We start from the raw sequence: 20,767 nt of genomic DNA on the forward strand, positions 1-20,767 counted from the left end.
GGTGGTTATGAAAGGGTCTCAGATTCATTTTTCAGTTGCTTGGTTCGTGTCCTGTTTTGGTGAGGTACACACTGGGTGTTTCTCAAAATGCATACCACCGTGCGAAACAGAGCACGGAGGGCTCTTCACAAATGTGTACTCCGTTGTACATATTTTGAAGCGTGCATCGCTGCAAACTTCAATGGAAAGTATGCAGAAATATGACACAATCATGTCAAATATTATGCACAATTTCTTAATGGCGGCCATTATTTGAGCTGAAGCGAGAGAAAATACACTCTGACTTCAGAATGAAATGTTGCCTATTCACGTGTCATATTTTACCTGACTACAATATTTAATCTTGATACGTTAATAAATATATGTTCTGTTAATTTTGGCATGTTTACCTGCCTACAATACCCATTGTAGTGTACATAGATCACAAGCTCATAGTAAGTCAATAGGGCTAACTACTACTGTTAGCTAGCCAGATGGCCACGAAGAATTGTTAGCTAGCTAGCTACCCACAAAGAATGAACATCTACCTTGCATAACATTTAGTTTTAGGTCATTTTTCCCTGTTTAACTAGCTGGCTAGCTAGATTATTACAATTCACATATACAGTGAGGGAAAAAAGTATTTGATCCCCTGCTGATTTTGTACGTTTGCCCACTGACAAAGAAATGATCAGTCTATAATTTTAATGGTTTAAATGCAAATCAATGTATAACATTTTTGACATGTGTTTTTCTGGATTTTTTTGTTGTTATTCTGTCTCTCACTGTTCAAATAAACCTACCATTAAAAGTATAGACTGATCATGTCTTTGTCAGTGGGCAAACGTACAAAATCAGCAGGGGATCAAATACTTTTTCCCTCACTGTAGCTAGCTGAACATTTTGAATCAAAACTTTTGCTTTGTGGTTATCTCTATTACCATTGTCCTGGCTGGAAGAAGGTTCAGTGAATACAGTAGGGGGAGTGCGCATGCTTCTCAAATGTAATATTTTTTGCGTTTTCCACACTCTCGTCCTCAAAGAACGTACTCAAGAGAACGTCCTCGGAGAATGCACTCGGAGCATGAGTGTGGAGCACGGTAGTATGCATATTGAGAAACACCCACTGTGTCTCTCCTCCCCATGGACTATATAGGGCATGCTCTCACTCACTCACTCACTCATCATATTTAGAAGTTTTGTGTTTTTTTTTTGTGTCATCAGTCATTGTGTCCCATAAGGATATACCGTGCATTCGGAAAGTATTCAGCCCCTTTACCTTTGTTACGTTACAGACTTATTCTAAAATTGATGAAATTGTTTTTTCCCCCTCATCAATCTACACACAATACCCCATAATGACAAAGCAAAAACAGGTTTTTAGAAATGTTAGCAAATGTATTACAAATAAAAAACAGAAATACCTTATTTACGTAAGTATTCAGACCCTTTGCTATGAGACTTGAAATTGAGCTCAGGTGCATTCTGTTTCCATTGATCATCCTTGATGTTTCTACAACTTGATTGTAGTCCACCTGTGGTAAATTCAATTGATTGGACATGATTTGGAAAAGCACACACCTGTCTATATAAGGACCCACAGTTGACATTGCATGTCAGAGCAAAAATCAAGCAATGAGGTCGAAGGAATTGTCCGTAGAGCTACATGACAGGATTGTGTCGAGGCACAGACTGGGGAAGGGTACCAAAACATTTCTGCAGCATTGAAGGTCCCCAAGAACACCGTGGCCTCTATCATTCTTAAATGGAAGAAGTTTGGAACCACCAAGACTTCTTAGAGCTGGCTGCCCGGCCAAACTGAGCAATCGGGGGAGAAGGGCCTTGGTCAGGTAGGTGACCAAGAACCTAATGGCCACTGTGACAGAGCTCCATAGTTCCTCTGTGGAGATGGGAGAACCTTCCAGAAGGACAGCCATCTCTGCATTACTCCACCAATCAGGCCTTTATGGTAGAGTGGCCAGACGGAAGCCACTCCTCAGTAAAAGGCACATGACATCCCTCTTAGAGTTTGCCAAAAGGCACCTAAAGACTCTCAGACCATGAGAAACAATATTATCTGGTCTGATGAAACCAAGATTGAACTCTTTGGTCTGAATACCAAGCGTCACTTCTGGAAAAACCCTGGCACCATCCCTACGGTGAAGCATGGTGGTGGCAGCATCATGCTGTGGGGATATCTTTCAGCGGCAGGGACTGGGAGACTAGTCAGGATCGAGGGAAAGATGAACAGAGCAGAGTACAGAGAGATCCTTGATGAAAACCTGCTCCAGAGCGCTCAGGACGTCTGACTGGGGCGACGGTTCGCCTTCCAACAGGACAACGACCCTAAGCACACAGCCAAGACAACGCAGGAATGGCTTCGGGAAAAGTCTCAATGTCCTTTGGTGGCCCAACCAGAGCCTGGACTTGAACCCGATCGAACATCTCTGGAGAGACCTGAAAGTAGATGTGCAGCAACGCTCCCCATCCAACCTGACAGAGTTTGAGAGGGTCTGCAAAGAAGAATGGGGAAAAACTCCCCAAATACAGGTGTGCCAAGCTTGTAGCATCATACCCAAGAAGACTCGAGGCTGTAATCGCTGCCAAAGGTGCTTCATCAAAGTACGGAGTAAAGGGTCTTAATATTATTTACATTTGATATTTCCGTTTTTTAAATAAATGTGCAAACATTTCTAAAAACCTGTTTTTTTTGCTTTTTCATTATGGGGTATTGTGTGTAGATTGATGATTTAAAACAACGAATACATTTTAGAATAAGGCTGTAACGTAACAAAGTGGAACAAGTCAAGGGGTCTGAATACTTTCCCAATGCACGGTACGCTGACGCTGTGTAATCAAAGTTTTATCTTTAACACCGATCTATGCTTTCGAAGTTCTAAACGGTCACACACACACTCACCAGAGATCATATGGCTGAAATACTGATGTGTATGTACAGTACCAGTCAAGTTTGGACACACCTACTCATTCAAGGGTTTTCTTTTATTTTTACTATTTTCTACATTGTAGAATAATAGTGAAGACATTTAAAACTATGAAATAACACATATGGAATCATGTAGTAACCAAAAAAGTGTTAAACAAATCAAAATATATTTTATATTTGAGATTCTTCAAAGTAGCCACCCTTTGCCTTGATGACCGCTTTGCACACACTTGGCATTCTCTCAACCAGCTTCATGACGTAGTCACCTGGAATGCAATTCAATTAACAGGTGTGCCTTATTAAAAGTTAATTTGTGGAATTTCTTTCCTTCATAATGCGTTTGAGCCAATCAGTTGTGTTGTGACAAGGTAGGGATGGTATACAGAAGATAGCCCTATTTGATAAAAGTCCATATTATGGCAAGAACAGTTCAAATATGCAAAGAGAACCGGCAGTCCATCATTACTTTAAGACATGAAGGTCAGTCAATCCGGAAAATTTCAAGAACATTTGAAAGTTTCTTTAAGTGCAGTCGCAAAAACCATCAAGCGCTATGATGAAACTGGCTCTCATGAGGACCGCCACAGGAAAGGAAGACCCAGAGTTACCTCTGCTGCAGAGGATACGTTCATTGGAGTTACCAGCCTCAGATATTGCAGCCCAAATAAACGCTTCAGAGTTCAAGAAACAGACACATCTCAACATCAACTGTTCAGAGGAGACTGCGTGAATCAGGCCTTCATGGTCGAATTGCTGCAAAGAAACGACTACTGAAGGACACCAATAATAAGAAGAGACTTGCTTGGGCCAAGAAACATGAGCAATGGACATTAAACTGGTGGAAATCTGGCCTTTGGTCTGATGAGTCCAAATTTGAGATTTTTGGTTCCAACTGCCGTGTCTTTGTGAGACTCAGGGTAGGTGGGCGGCAGGTAGCTTAGTGGGTAAGAGCGTTGTGCCAGTAGCCGAAAGGTCGCTGGTTCTAATCCCCGAGCCGACTAGGTGAAAAATCTGTCGATGTGCCCTTAAGCAAGGCACTTAACCCTAATTGCTCCTGTAAGTTGCTCTGGATAAGAGCGTCTGCTAAATGACAAAAAAGTGAACAGATGATCTCCACATGTGGTTCCCATCGTGAAGCATGGAGGAGGAGGTGTGACGGTGTGGGGGTGCTTTGCTGGTGACACTGTATGTGATTTATTTAGAATTAAATGAAAACTTAACCAGCATGGCTACTACAGCATTCTGCAGCGATACGCCATCCCATCTGGTTTGCACTTAGTGGGACTATCATTTATTTTTCAACAGGACAATGACCCAACACATCTCCAGGTTGTGTAAGGGCTATTTGACCAAGAAAGAGAGTGATGGAGTGCTGCATCAGATGATCTGGCCTCCACAATCACCCGTCCTCAACCCAATTGAGATGGTTTGGGATGAGTTGGCCCGCAGAGTGAAGGAAAAGCAGCCAACAAGTGCTCAGCATATGTGGGAACTCCTTCAAGACTGTTGGAAAAGCATTCCAGGTGAAGCTGGTTGAGAGAATGCCAAGAGTGTGCAAAGCTGTCATCAAGGCAAAGGGTGGCTACTTTGAAGAATATAAAATATGTTTTGATTTGTTTAACACTTTTTTGGTTACTACATGATTCCATATGTGTTAGTTTTGATGTCTTCACTATTATTCTACAATGTAGAAAATAGTAAAAATAAAGAAAAACCCTGGAATGAGTAGGTGTCAACTTTTAACTGGTACTGTGTATATAGATATATAGATAGATAGATATGATATATTAGTATATTATGTATATGATATACGGCTGATATACTATACTAACCTGACAGCAGTCTTAGTGTGTTTATCTTTTTGACCAAATTTTAAATAAGACTGAAATGTTTTAATACATTTAGATACTGACTGTGTTTTTGAAACATGCCATTGGCCAAACATGTAAACCAGGGGTTCAAACTCATTTTAGCTCAGGGGCCACATGGAGGAAAATCTATTCCCAAGTGGGCCGGACCGGAAAAATCATGGTATATATAACTTAAAAACAACAACTTCAGATTGTTTTCTTTGTTTTAATACGATCAACATACAACATAAAGCCTGAGGACAGTGTGTCCAAAATAGTACAAGCACAACATCACTATTAATCATAAAACACGTCAAGTTTATTTGAAAATTCTAAAGAAAAAGAACACACAAACACACAATGCCTCAGTGATTAACAGAACTGTTTCACAGATCACAGAACTATATCAGGGTGTCATTTCTCAGGCAGAAATGTAGATAGAAATAATGAAATCCTGTTCCCCAAACAAGTGCAAGAACCACAGAGTCAAGAATAGGTTAAATATACAAATAAAATAAAATCAATTAAAAACAATAGCACATCAACATAAAAACATATAAACATAAAGCTGGAGCCTGAGGACAGTGTCCAAAAGCACAACATCACTATTAATCATAAAACACCTCAAGTTATTTGAAAGTTCTGAGGACAAAGAACACACAAACACACAATGCCTCAGTGATTAACAGAACTGTTTCACAGATCACAGAACTATATCAGGGTGTCATTTCTCAGGCAGAAATGTAGATAGAAATAATGAAATCCTGTTCCCCAAACAAGTGCAAGAACCACAGAGTCAAGAATAGGTTAAATATACAAATAAAATCAATTAAAAACAATAGCACATCAACATAAAAACATATAAACATAAATCTGAAAGCGTTGCTCAACCTCCCGTAGCAGTCCCGTTATTTTATCTTTGAACCGCTTCATGTCTGCCACATGTTGGGTCGCGCACACATTTTTCAGACAGGGGAAGTGAGCTGCATCACCACCGGCAAGTTGCGTCTCCCACAATGACAGCTTCAACTTGAAAGAACGTATGCTGTCATAATACTGCGTGACAACTTTGTTGCGCCCTTGCAGCTGTTTGTTCAAGTTATTCAGGTGCTCTGTAACATCCACCATAAATGCAAGGTCCTGCATCCATTCTGCGGAATGAAATTCTAACACTGGTTTGCCCGTTTCTTCCATGAACTGTTCAATTTCTTCTCGTAAATCAAAGAAACGCCTCAGCACAGCACCTCGGCTTAACCATCTTACCTCAGTGTGGTATGGCAGGCCATAGATGTGGTCTTTCTCTCTGAGAAGGCTGTCAAACTGACGGTGATTCAGGCTTCTGGATCGGATGAAATTAACAGTTTGGATGACCACCTTCATGACGTTATCCATCTTTAATGACTTGCAACACAAAGCCTCCTGGTGCAAAATACAGTGAAAAGTCAAAAAATCACGTCCTCCATTTGCAGATTGCACTTTCTCTCTGAACTTTGTCACAACGCCTGCTTTTTTCCCGATCATTGAGGGCGCACCATCTGTAGCCAGGCTGACAGCGCGAGACCAGTCCACTCCGACCCTGTCCAGCGCGCCGACGAGTGCGGTAAAAATATCAGCTGCTGTCGTTGTATCCGTCATCGGCACCAACTCCACAAACTCCTCGGTGACGGTCAATGTGTCATCAACTCCGCGGATGAAAATGGCCAGTTGTGCAACATCTGTAATGTCCGTGCTTTCATCAATTGCAACCGAAAACGCAATAAATGACTTTACTTTTTGCTTCAACTGGCTGTCCAAATCCACTGAAAGATTGGAAATCCTGTCTGCAACTGTGTTTCTTGTCAGGCTGATATTTGCAAAAGCCTGCCGCTTTTCAGGGCACACAATCTCCGCTGCCTTCATCATGCATGTTTTTACAAATTCACCCTCACTAAATGGTTTTGAAGCCACTGCGATTTCATTAGCAACGAGGTAGCTAGCTTTCACTGCAGCGTCACTGATGTCTCGGCTGTGAGTAAACACAGACTGCTGTTTCTTCAGACCCGCCAACAGTTCATTCACCTTCTCTCATCTCCGCTGTCCTTGAAAGTTGTCATATTTGTCGGCATGAAGACTCACATAGTGGCGACGAAGGTTATATTCTTTCAGCACTGCAACATGCTCTGAACACACCAAACATACAGCTTTCCCATTCAATTCCGTGAATAAATAGGATGACCATTTTTCTTGGAACACTCTGCACTCTGCGTCCACTTTTCTCTTTTTTGACAGAGACATATTGGGGCAATGAGGGTGCCAAAGCACATAATGTTAAAAGTAGAAGCCGTAATAAATATCGCGGGCAAAACAAAGTAGCTCATTGGCTGCACGTGCTTGACCTACTTGCTCTGCCCCGATATAAACAGTTTGCTTGCTTAACACAATTGCTATTGCGCCATCCAGCGGACGCAATTGGAACAGCAGTTTATTTTATTGAAAAATTGCAGCGCATTTTTATACTTTACAAATTTTCTTTTTTTTTCTTTTTTAAATTTTTTTTCAAAATCATCTCGCGAGCCGGATTAAACCCGTTTGCGGGCCTGATCCGGCCCGCGGGCCGGACGTTTGACACCCCTGATGTAAACACTCCTGTGTGTTTGGCCTCTTTTATAGTGAGTGTTGGTGAAACATTTCTCGTACTGTGTGATTACAAGGTCCTTTCTGCTGTCTGTCTAGAGCACACCACGATCACCTTATCATTTCCTATCGCAACAGGAAGGAAAGCATGGCCACATTTACAATGCCTTCAGAAAGTATTCATACCCCTTAACTTATTCCACATTTTGTTGTTACAGCCTGAATTTAAAATTGATTAAATGTATTTTCTCTCACCCGTCTACACACAATAACCCATAATGACTAAGTGAAAACATGTTTGTAGCAATTTTAGCAAATTTATTGAAGATTAAACACAAAAATATCTAATTTACATAGGTATTCACATCCCTGAGTCAATACATGTTAGAATCACCTTTTGGCAGCGATTACAGCTGTGAGTCTTTCTGGGTAAGTCTGTAAGAGCTTTGCACACCTGGATTGTACTATATTTCCAAATTTTTCTTTTGAAAATTCTTCAAGCTCTGTCAAGTTGGTTGTTGATCATTGCTAGACAGCCATTTTAAGTCAAAACTGTAACTAGGCCACTCGGGAACATTCAATGTTGTCTTGGTTAGCAACTCCAGTGTATATTTGGGCTTGTGTTTTAGGTTATTGTCCTGCTGAAAGGTGAATTTGTCTCCAAGTGTCTGTTGGAATGCAGACTGAACCAGGTTTTTTTCTAGGATTTTGCCTGTGCTTGGCTCTATTCCATTTCTTTTTATCCTAAAAAACTCGCTAGTCCTTGCCGATGACAAGCATACCAACAACATGATGCAGCCACCACCATGCTTGAAAATATTAAGTGTGGTACTCAGTTATGTATTGTTGGCTTTGCCCCAAACGTAACGCTTTGTATTCAGGACATAAAGTTCATTTATTTGCCACATTTTTTGCAGTGTTACTTTAGTGCCATATTGCAAACAGGATGCATGTTATGGAATCTTTTTTATTCTGTATAGGCTTCCTTCTTTTCACTCTGTCATTTAGGATAGTATTGTGGAGTAACTACAATGTTGTTGATCCATCCTCAGTTTTCTCCTATCACAGCCGTTAAACTCTGTAAGTGTTTTAAAGTCACCATTGCCCTCATGGTGTAATCCCTGAGTGGTTTCCTTATTCTCTGTCAACTGAGTTAGGAAAGACGCCTGTATCTTTGTAGTGACTGGGTGTATTGATCCAAAGTGTAATTAATAACTTCACTATCCTGAAAGGGATATTCAATGTCTGCTTTTTTGTTTTTACCCATCTTCCAATAGGTGTCCTTCTTTGCGAGGCATTGAAAACCTCCCTGGTCTTTATGGTTGAATCTGTGTTTGAAATTCACTGCTTGACTGAGGGACCTTACAATTATCTGTATGTGGGGTACAGAGATGAGGTAGTCAATAAAAATAATGTTTAACACTATTATTGCACACAGTGAGTCTATGCAACTTATTTAGTGACTTAAGTAAATCTGTATTTATTTAGGCATGCCTTAATGATGGGATTGAATACTTATTGACTCAAGACATTTCAGCTTTTCATTTTTAATTATTTTCTAAAAGTTTCTAAAAACATAATTCCACTTTGACATTATGGCGTATTGTGTGTAGGCCAGTGACACTAAATCTCAATTTAATCCATTTTAAATTCAGGCTGTAACACAACCAAATGTGGAAAAAGTCAAGGGGTGTGAATACCTTCTGAAGGCACTGTATACTTCTATAAATATTTAAGCAAAGCACACATGGTGGTAAATAGCCAGACCATACAACACATTCTTCTAGTCCAGTTCACAATGCCTGAATAAAATTTAGTTTATTTCCTGAAGGTTGTTCATCTGTGGGGTCCAGTTTGGACTGATTAGTCATTCTGATACGCAATAAGCATTTAGAATTGTTTTAGTTCATACAAAACATTAGTCTTTTTAGAAAGGTAAATGCACCCTTTGAACATCTAAAGTCAAGGATTCCAGCCATGCTGTGAACTGTATTGAATGTAAAGAAGGGGGAATTGAACAGTAAAGACAAAGGCTGCTTACGTAACTAGGCCTCATGTGGCTTTGCCCTTGTTTGGTACACTTGAGTCCCCTTGACCTGCTCTGGGTCTGTGGCCACCAATTCCTACCTCTTTTTTATTGCTGTCTGGCAGCCAGTAGAGCAGTCAACAGACAGACAGACTGGCAGGCCTACCAGCAGGGTTTATTGTGTTGTTGGCCCAGTAACCGCAGCAGCACGTGACCGGCAACTCTCAGGAACCCCTGACAAACACTGAGGCTCCTCTCTCTCACACACACACACACACCTCTATCTGTGCAGGCTGGAGGAGAGGTCTGTGTGTATGCTACAGAGACAGTCATCTATAAGGTCATAACCGATCATCTAAGGCAGTGGTATTCTAACGTTTTCAGCAGGAACCCCATTTTTTTCTGCAATAATTTCTCCCAACCCCACCCCAAATCTGATGCCACAAACTTAAAATCAGTAAATGTAGATTTTTACATCAACAAATAACCTTCAATTCATTACATTTTAATCTCTTATCAGAATGAAAAGAAACAAATAAATACATTTACTCAATAGTTTTTCTTCTAATTATCTTTCTCCAAAACTTTTCTATATTGTCCCATACAATAATCTGTGTTCCCCCGACTTTAAATACCACTGATCTAAGGCCATAGTGTTCACTTTATTTCCTCCCAGGTGTAATGCATTAATAGAAGTCACCATATGGACAGGAATGATTGTATTCAGTGTAAAGAATAGCTTTGTTATGTGATTAACTGTAAGACTGTGCAGCCCTGCAGCAGCATAGATTATTACCCCTGATCTAGAGAGTGTATGAGTGTGTACCCTGTGGGTTTCCTGTGCTTTACACAGACCTCTCCTTTCCTTTTTACTGTTAAGGCTAGCAGGCCATTTACAGAGTTGTTACACTCTGATGCCTAGGGAATGGTTCTCTTGGTTTTTTTTTAACGGAAATTAGCCTAACTGAAACCAGAACGCCACTTTTATTCACAGCCTAAACACCAGCCATGTTTTGATCCAATTGTGCTTTCAAACATTTCCATAGCCAAATAATGTAAATTGCAGGAGCAGGACATTGTTTAACGTTCAATGTAGTAAGGCAAACACTCATGTATGTGTATATGTTATAATGAAACTGATGATGATCATGTAGATATTGAACTCTGTTCTGTTTGTCTGTGTTCAGCTTCCGTTTGAGAAGGAGGTCTACTACATTCAGCATTCCATGCTCTACCTGGTGCCTGTATACCTCTTCAGGAAAGGAGGTACGTGCCATCTTCTTTTGCACTTATGGAATTCTGTGCTTTGTTGTCTCCATTCCATGGGTGCTTCACTAGAAATGAAACCATCTTGAGTTACTCATCACTGCTACCTTAACTCAACCAATCAAAACCCTTCTCCCAGTTGTGAGATTGTTGCACTTAGGCGGAGACCTGGGGAAAACTGATAAGACTGCCATCTAGTGTAGAGATGCCATTCTTGGAACCGGTTTCAAGTTTTATTGTCACATGCACAAGTACAGTGAAATGCCTTTCTTGCAAGCTATAAACCCAACAATGCAGTAATCAATAACAATGTAATACTAAAAATAACACAAGGTAGAACAGAAACACACAAGAAAATTACATGAGAAAGTAAGTAAGCATGCTATATACAGGGTCAGTTCCAGTACCATAATGTGCAGGGATACTGGAATGGTAGGGGTAGATATGTATATGGGTAAGGTGACTAGGCATCAGGATATGTGATAAACAGAGCAGCAGCAGTGTATATGATGATTAAATGTGAGTGGGTGTGTGTAGAGTCTGTATAAATGTATGTGCATATTATGTATGTGTGTGTGTGTGTGTGTGTTGGAGTGTCCGTGTGCAGGACCCTGTGAATGTGCATAGACAGTGCAAAATGAAATACAAGGGTCAACTCAGTCTGTGTAGCAATTTAGTTAGCCAGTTAGCAGTCTTATGGCTTGGGGATAGAAGCTGTTCAGGAGCCTGTTCAAGAGTGTCAGACTTGATATACTGGTATTGTTTGCAGTGCGGAAGCAGAGAGAACAGTCTATGGCTTGGGTGGTTGGAGTCTGGCTGGAGATTGTCCCGGCCTTCCTTTCACACCGCCTGATATAGAGGTCCTGGATGGCAGGGAGCTCGGTCCTAGTGATGTACTGGACGTTCTGCACCACCCTCTGTAGCGCCATGCAATCTAGGGCGGTGATATTGCCACAGCAAGTAGTGATGCAGCCAATCAAGATGCTCTCAATGGTACAGCTGTATAACTTTTTGAGGATTTGAGGGCCCATGCCAAACCTTTTCAACCTGCCTTCTTCAGCTCCTTTCTGACATTGAGGGAGAGGTGTTCAGTCCCAGGATCCTAAGCTTGGTGACGAGCTTGGAGGGGACAATGGTGTTGTAGTCAATGAACAGCATTCTCACATTGGTATTCCTACTTATCTAGGTGGGTGAGGGCCGTGGAAGTGCAATTGAGATTGCGTCGTCTATCGATCTGTTGGGGCGGTATGCAAATTGGAGTGGGTCTGGGGTGTCTGGGATGATGGAGTTGTGTTTCATAACCAGCCTCTCAAAGCACTTGATGATTACAGATGTGAGTGCTACAGGGTGGTAGTCATTGTGGCATGAAGCCTTAGAGTTCATGGGAACAGGAATGATGGTGGTCATCTTAAAACGTGGGGATTACAGACTGGGACAAGGAGAGGTTGAAAATTACCATGAAGATGTCCGCCAGCTAGCTGTTCTGCGCATGGCCTCAACACCAGTGTTAACATTCCATTTATTTTTATTTTTTTAAAGATGTGATTATAATCCATGTTTAACATCAAAACATAATATGAGGAAGAATTTACCTGACAACAATTCAGAAGAAAATAGACTATGGTGGCCTATGATGTTCAAATTAGCTCCCCAATTGACAACAAAAGCCTAGACTACAATTTCAACGAAGAGAATGGAATGAGCTCTCAGTCTGTGATTTACCATTTCTCTCCAATACAGTTAAGAAGCAAAACTGCTTAAAATGTAACCGCTATGACAGCTTGAAGGAAAATCGATAAGATCACAAACACCCTGGCTCCTAACAAATTCACACCAATTTGGAACAACCAAGTCCGTATCATACACGTATAACATATCTTTGAACATAAGGAAGGATTCATATCCCTCAACAATAGGGGTGAGCTGTCATAGCAGCTTCACTGTGTACTAGTATAAATGAAAAGTTGCTTTCCAAAGAGCTGTGTGGAGGCGAGCTAAACAACATAACTACAACCAAGCCCATAGTTGTACTTTAGAGGAGTTAACTATAGGCTATGACTTAATGTTGCCTGGTGGTAACATCTGTATTTGATAGGATACTGCTCTGTCAATTATACAGTGGAATTTGTGAGTCACTCTCTGCCCCGAGTCCCAAAGGCGGGGAGGGGAACTCCATGCATTCTGCTCCACTGGCTGATGTGAAATGTCTGTGAGACAAAGAGAGCGCTCAAAGTCCTAGCCAAGCTCATGATGACTCTGTGATCAGGAATCTCTGTGTATCTGGGTGTCTGTAGTGGCTCTCTGTGCATTGTGATGGAAGAGTGCTATCTAGTCCACTGGGCTTTGGGTTGAGAGCAAGCGAGGGAACAATGAATGGAGGGCTTGTTCCCTCAGCTCCCCCTCCCCTCTCCACCCCTCCGCTCCGTTCCAGGCTCTGTGCTGCTGGGCTGTCTCTCTCCGGCCCGGCCTTAATTGACTCTGTCTCGACTAGAGCACAGGGGTGGAGAAATGGCCTCAACACATGGACCTGTTTTAAATCAATCCTCTGTTGGAGAGACACCCACAGGCCCAGAGAGAGGAGGAGGGGTACAGGGGGAGTCTATGGTTGGGAAGGGCCTCATGAATGCAAAGGCTGCATGTGATTATTCTTGTGAAACAGCAAACAAGCTAGACACCACCATCCGTAGTCAGCACTGGTTTTGAACAAAGTGGGAAAGCAAGGTCTCTGGAAGAAAAATATCCACAGCCAGCTGCATTCTTTGAAGGGGGAGTAAGAAACCAATAGTGATTAATCTCCCAGCCAATAAACTAAAAGCAATCCATAACTAGATTTTCAGCTCTGTGTGTTTTGTATAATGTTCATACATTGTCTATTCTCTCCCCCCTGCAGGCGTGTACAAACCGGAGCCCCTAAGGGATATGTGGTGGGCTATCCTCTCTACTGGCATCTTGTTCCTCTATCACTTCCTGTTCCTGCAGGGCCTGGGCCTGGTAAGAGACTGAGGGAGCCCTCTACTGGACACCCGGTGAAACACCTCCCCTCTCTCTTAAAGGAGAGGCCAGTAACATGAGGCACATGACACAGATAGACAGGATGTTGACAAGATTGTACCCTACATACATATATTGATACTAGGGAGGTTAACCATTAATCGGTTAGTTAGCTGAAAATACATTTGACTGACCATGCTTATCTCTATAACTTAATTTGCATAATTTAGTGGAATTACATTGGCGCCTGTGTTGTCGTTAGTCGTCATGTATCTTATTTATCACACGCGCACAGCATACAGACAGACCTTAGTTTGAGGAGCAGAACAGCCTATCACCTGTCAGTCAGCGCGAGAGCAGCCCCTCAAAAAGCTGGTACTGAAGTGAAACATGCAGTCATTGCACAAGAAATAACAATTCTAAATGCAATCGCGTGTTAACTATTATGATGACCATGATTTAAGAGAGACTATTTTTATTTCTCAATCTCAACTCAACTCTAATTAAAGTGCGCCTCCATTCTCCATTCGAGTGCATAGGCTATAGTCAACGGTAGGCAGGCTATCAGCGCGTCACCCACCACTTTACAATGGGTGCATCAGGCAATATAATTGTTTGAAACCTTAACATTTTACTTTACTTCAAATAATGAGGAATGTCTTACCTTGCGTCAAAGTAGCCTAGCCAAAATCCAACGATGGAAATGTGGAGTCAATTATTTTATAAAGACTTCCTTATGCCATTAACCAGCATTTATCGCCTGTTCTACTGGTTTTCATATCTACTTTCTTTCGTTGTTCAGAAGCAAAAGGCACAATCCTAGTCATATTAGCATATTTCTAAGGGAGATTTTCATCTGTCACATATGGAGCCGCTCGCATTAGATGCGCTGTTTAGAACGGTGTTTCCCGCAAATTGCATTTTGGCAGATGTTTGACAAAGTTTTATTAGCTGCTTCATTACAGCCGTTGCATGTTCAATAATAGACTATATAGCCTTTTGACTGTAAGACGATATGCTTGCTATTGTTGCATATTTTCATTAACATGCAAAAATGGCAAGATCCGCATACAGCTGGTGCACCACAAACAGCAGTTACAGTGCTTTGCAAAAGTATTCATCCCCCGTGGCGTTTTTCCTATTTTGTTGCATTACAACCTGTAATTTAAATTGATTTTTATTTGGATTTCATGTAATGGACATACACAAAATAGTCCAAATTGGTGAAGTGAAATGAAAAAAAAATAACTAGAAAATTAATAACGGAAAAGTGGTGGTTGCATATGTATTCACCCCCTTTGCTATGAAGCTCCTAAATAAGATCTGGTGCAACCAATTACCTTCAGAAGTCACATAATTAGTTAAATAAAGTCCAGCTGTGTGCAATCTAAGTGTCACATGATCTGTTACATGATCTCAGTGTACATATACACCTGTTCTGAAAGGCCCCAGAGTCTGCAACACCACTAAGCAAGGGGCACCACCAAGCAAGCGGCACCATGAAGACCAAGGAGCTCTCAAAACAGGTCAGGGACAAAGTTGTGGAGAAGTACAGATCAGGGTTGGGTTATAAAAATAAAAATAAACTTTGAACATCCCACGGAGCACCATTTAAATCCATTATTTAAAAAATCTAAGAATATGGCACCACAACAAACCTGCCAAGAGAGGGCCACCCACCAAAACTCACAGACCAGGCAAGGAGGGCATTAATCAGAGAGGCAACAAAGAGACCAAAGATAACCCTGAAGGTGCTGCAAAGCTCCACAGCGGAGATTGGAGTATCTGTCCATAGGACCACTTTAAGCCGTACACTCCACAGAGCTGGGCTTTACGGAAGAGTGGCCAGAAAAAAAGCCATTGCTTAAAGAAAGAAATAAGCAAACACGTTTGGTGTTCGCCAAAAGCCATGTGCGAGACTCCCCAAACATATGGAAGAAGGTACTCTGGTCAGATGAGACTAAAATTGAGCTTTTTGGCCATCAAGGAAAATGCTATGTGCTAAAGCAACAATTGAGTGGTTTAAGGGGAAACATTTAAATGTCTTGGAATGGCCTAGTCAAAGCCCAGACCTCAATCCAATTGAGAATCTGTGGTATGACTTAAAGATTGCTGTACACCAGCGGAACCCATCCACCTTGAAGGAGCTGGAGCAGTTTTGCCTTGAAGAATGGGCAAAAATCCCAGTGGCTAGATGTGCCAAGCTTATAGAGACATACCCCAAGAGACTTGCAGCTGTAATTGCTGCAAAAGGTGGCTCTACAAAGTATTGACTTTGGGGGGGGTGAATAGTTATACACGCTCAAGTTCTGTTTTTTTGTCTTATTTCTTGTTTGTTTCATAATAAAACATATTTTGCATCATCAAAGTGGTAGGCATGTTGTGTAAATCAAATGATACAAACCCCCAAAAAATCCACTTTAATTCCAGGTTGTAAGGCAACAAAATAGGAAAAATGCCAAGGGGGGTGAATACTTTCGCAAGCCACTGTTAGTCTATTGAAGGTAAACAGCAGTTAAGTCTATTGAAGGCAAAACACAAAGCTTAAAGCTCTTAATGAAAAATGTCTGTTCCTTGTATGCATGCATAGTATTTTCTGTTGGTCACGTCATTTTAATGTTTGGAAAAATGTTTACAAACGTTGGCCAGTTAATGAGGGTTGGTTAGTCGGAAGCAGAATTGACCGAAATGTGCATCCTTAATTGATACAGCATTTCTACAGGACACAGGCAGTAAAGTAAGATAAAACAGGATTGCAGGACAGTGATTCAAATAAGATGCAACATAATACAGGATGCTGGATGGATACAGAAGCTGGATAGAGAGCTTGCGTGACGAACTTGAGTAAAGATACAGTGCCTTCAGAAAGTATTTACACCCCTTGACTTTTTCCACATTTTGTTACACAGCCTGAAATTAAAATTGATTAAATTGAGATTGTTGTGTCACTGATCTACACACAATACCCCATTATGTGAATGTGGAATTATGTTTTTAGAAATGTTGCATGGACTCTATGCGCAATAATAGTGTTAAACATAATTTGTGAATTACTACCTCATCTCTGTACCCCACACATACAATTATCTGTAAGGTCCCTCAGTCGAGCAGTTTCAAACACAGATTCAACCACAAAGACCAGGGAGGGTTCCCAGTGCCTCGCAAAGAAGGGCACCTATTGGTAGATGTATTATTTTTTTAAGCAGACATTGAATATCCATTTGAGCATTGTGAAGTTATTAATTACATTGTGGATGATGTATCAATACACCCAGTCACTACAAAGATACAGCCGTCCTTCCTAACTCAGTTGCCAGAGAGGAAGGAAACCGCTCAGGGATTTTAGCATGAGGCAAATGGTGACTGTAAAACACTTAGAGTTTAATGGCTGTGATAGGAGAAAACTGAGGATGGATCAACAACATTGTAGTTACTCCACAATACTAACCTAAATGACAGAGTGAAAAGAAGAACGCCTGTACAGAATAACTACAAAGAATTTGGCTAAGAAATTAACTATGTCCTGAATACAAAGCGTTATTTTGGGGGCAAATCCAGCACATCACTGAGTACCACTTGTCATATTTTCAAGCATGGTGGTGGCTGCACCATGTTATGTGTGTGCTTGTCATCGGCAAGGACTAGGGAGTTTTTTTATGATAGAAAATAAACGGCATAGAGCTAAGAACAGGCAAAATCCTAGAAGAAAACCTGGTTCAGTCTGCTTTCCAACAGACACTGGGAGACACATTCACCTTTCAGCAGGACAATAACCTAAAACACAAGGCCAAATATACACTGAAGTTGCTTACCAAGACGACATTGAATGTTCCTGAGTGGCCTAGTTACTGTTTTGACTTAAATCGGCTTGAACGTCTATGGCAAGGCTTGAAAATGGCTGTCTAGCAATGATCAACAACCAACTTGACAGAGCTTGAAGAATTTAAAAAATAATATTGTACAATCCAGGTGTGCAAAGCTCTTAGACACTTACCCAGAAAGACTCACAGCAGTAATCGCTGCCAAAGGTGATTCTAACATGTATTGACTTAGGTGTGTGAATACTTATGTACATTTCTAAAACATTTAGTCATTATGGGGTATTGTGTGTAGATGGGTTAGAAATCTATTTAATCCATTTTGAATTCAGTCTGTAACAACAACAAAGTGTAATAAGTCGAGGGGTATGAATACTTTCTGAAGGCACTGTACATGACACACTAGCATGACTAATGAGTTGTGTGACAGAGCTGACTGCTCTTCTCTCTTATAGCCTGACTGAAGACACGAATGAAACAAACACCAAGCAAGGCCTCTGTTTCTCCTAGCTAGTCTCACTTCTGTCTCTTTCTGTCCCTCTTCCCAGATGACCGAGGTCAACCTGAACAACATGTTGTGTCCAGCGGTGTCGGACCCATTTTACGGGCCTTGGTACCGGGTTTGGGCTGCGGGTCACCAGACCCTGCTGACCCTGGTTCATGGGAAGGCCCTGACCCTCTTCTCCTACCACACCGGCCCCACCTGCAGGTACCTGCTGGACACCGCCAGACTGCGCAGCAAGGTCGACTGAACAGACAGACATACGGACTCACACGGACGTAGCTTTTTTATATGTTGGGATTTTCTATCAACATTTTTAATGCATCTTGTACCACTTACCATATATTTTTTTTTACTGTAATGAAATAGGCATTTCAGGGTCAATGAAACAGTGTAATTATTTTAGTGTTAGAGCTGGCTTGCATTATTTGCATGCACACATGATGGGAAGACTGCTAGAGGTGGTAGTTATTGGTGTGTGTGGCTGGCCAGGTGAAATGTCCTTTTGTTTCGGTCAGATTTCCTGAACATGAGTTACTGATGTTTCTAAAAGTTACTCTTTATTTCTAAAGTTGCCTTTTGTAGTTATGTTCAGAAAAATGGGGCTAACCCAGATATCACTGAATTGTCATCATTACTGTACACTTTAAACTATTCATTTGTGCTTGCCATGACAGTTGGCCCAGGTATGGGTCATGTTGCCATTTTGTGTTTGTATTTAAGAAAACATTGTTTAATCCATTGTAAAAAAAACATCACTTAGTGATATTTTGTCTGTTTGAAGAGTAACGGTTGTGAAGCAGCTGTCTCTGTCATATCTGTGGTCACAGCCTCTTCTGACAAGGAGAAACCTGTTCCTCACATCTTCTCCTTTGCTGGATCAAGTGGTATATCTAAAAGAGGCTCCCGCTTATGTATCCCATCTCTCCATCACTGATTTTACAAAACTGCGGAGGTGAAAGAAAGGATGTAGGCGGCGTTTTTATAGACAATGCAGACAAGTGTCTGTCCTGTCGGATCATTATGGATGAAGGGAAATTACAGGAAGGTATCTTGATGTAGGTATTTGGATACAACATGGTTGTCAAAAGGGTGAGAGGAGCAATGCCCTGTGCCTGTTGAGAGAGACAGAGATCTTAGAGGTAGAGATGGCTTTCAGAGATGATTTAATTAAATTGATTTAGGGCTATAATCAATCCGTATCGCGGATGTTTGGCGTTACAGCGTGATTGAAATGTGAAGGCAATGTTCCTGCGTTGGCGGTAAATGCTGCATATGTTGGCTTCAGCGATACAGATTGAAAATAGCCTTTATTGATCATGGGGCATATTCAGTGGGGCACAGCTATCAAGGTTGCAGTTTTTTTTTTTTTTAAGTGTAATGTCGATAATTCTCTATCAAATGCCTGTTCTATACATTACACTTAACTCTACATTGAGTGTTGGGGCCCAGGTTATTTTTAAGGGGCAGCCCAATTTCAGTCCATATCATGTACCCCAATATACACAGGTTCTATATAACCGATCACATACTTTGTTTTAATGTATCTGTTTTTTGATTACCTGCAAATGACCTGCATAGCTCTACTTTGGGACAGTCATTGGGAATCCCTGTTTTAAGGGAAATATCGTTTTTTTTTAAGGGGTTTTAAATACAATTTCCTATTCCCCATCACGTCGATCGCTCCCATTTTGTAATGAGGGATTTTTGTGTTACTTTACTAGTACACATTACAAAAACAAGGGATATGGTATACTTTTGTACACTTTTTCTGGGTGGATGTGCACTGTATTGACAATAAATGTGATTTCTGCCCTTAAATTGTCTTCTCGGTGAATAGCTCAGGAACTAATAAATAATTAATTGGGTTTATATAGCACTTTTCCAGTGCTCAAAGCGATTTAAATAGTAAGGGGGTAAAACCAATGTGTACCACCAACTACATTATTTCCTTCCCATTACTAAGGACTTAGTATTATCCAAGCTGTAAATATAACCTTGTTTATTGTATAACATTCAACCAGGCTCAAACTCAGATTATAATACCAAATACGTTATGTCATAACGTAATAAAACACCCATTACACAAAACGTGCACAAACACAATTTCGTATCTTTTCACTTTTTTTATTGGATAAATGATTTTAAAAGGTAATAACAATGTTTAAAACTACATTATCTCCACAGCCATTGCTCACATACCCACTGATAACCCATCTATATATATATATATATATATTTAAGATCTTCTCCCCACACAGTTTTTTTTTTGGGGGGGGGGTGGGGGTAATATTTTGTATTTTTGGGGGGAGCCATACGATCATAAATGCCCATTTCAAGTCTCATCACACTAACAGCAATTCAATGGGGAAGGAAGGAGGATCTAGCTCTAAAGGTAAGTCGTTTATTTCCCAGTTCATATTATTCAATCAACATTTTCAAGTTGAGAAAGTGAACCAAAAATGTAAAGTAGAAGAAATAAAAAGGTGGGTGGGGGGTTACGCCAGGCAACCCCACATCCCGTCATGCCACCACAGCAGAGACTGTCACTCTGCACAGCGACATCTCGGTTTCTCAAATTTTCTGAACATAGAAAACCACTAAAATAATTTAGAAACTAGATCCAAAATATTTTTTTTAACAGAATTTATAATGTACAAAAATGTTTTTTTCTTCTTAAAGTACATTTTCTTATAAAAGTTTGTAGTTATTTTATTATGATTCATTTATTTGTATATCAGTGCGATTGTATACCAGTGCAGCTACTGGGTCCAG

General features: G+C 40.8%; 1 protein-coding gene across 1 annotated transcript in view; it reads left to right on the forward strand.

Annotated features, from left to right (window-relative positions):
* The window catches only part of LOC311142929 (transmembrane protein 164-like), a 46,353-nt gene extending 26,263 nt beyond the window's left edge, over window positions 1–20,090 (forward strand). The window contains exons 4-6 of the mRNA XM_084178682.1: window positions 10,603–10,681; window positions 13,572–13,672; window positions 18,039–20,090. Of these exons, the coding sequence (XP_084034808.1) occupies window positions 10,603–10,681; window positions 13,572–13,672; window positions 18,039–18,242 (384 nt within the window). The 3' untranslated portion in view covers window positions 18,243–20,090. The remainder of the gene's footprint in view (window positions 1–10,602; window positions 10,682–13,571; window positions 13,673–18,038) is intronic.
* The last annotated feature ends 677 nt before the right edge of the window (window positions 20,091–20,767 follow it).

Source organism: Coregonus lavaretus (assembly GCF_964263955.1).
Source record: "Coregonus lavaretus genome assembly, chromosome: 15".
In the NCBI taxonomy this organism is placed as follows: domain Eukaryota; kingdom Metazoa; phylum Chordata; class Actinopteri; order Salmoniformes; family Salmonidae; genus Coregonus; species Coregonus lavaretus.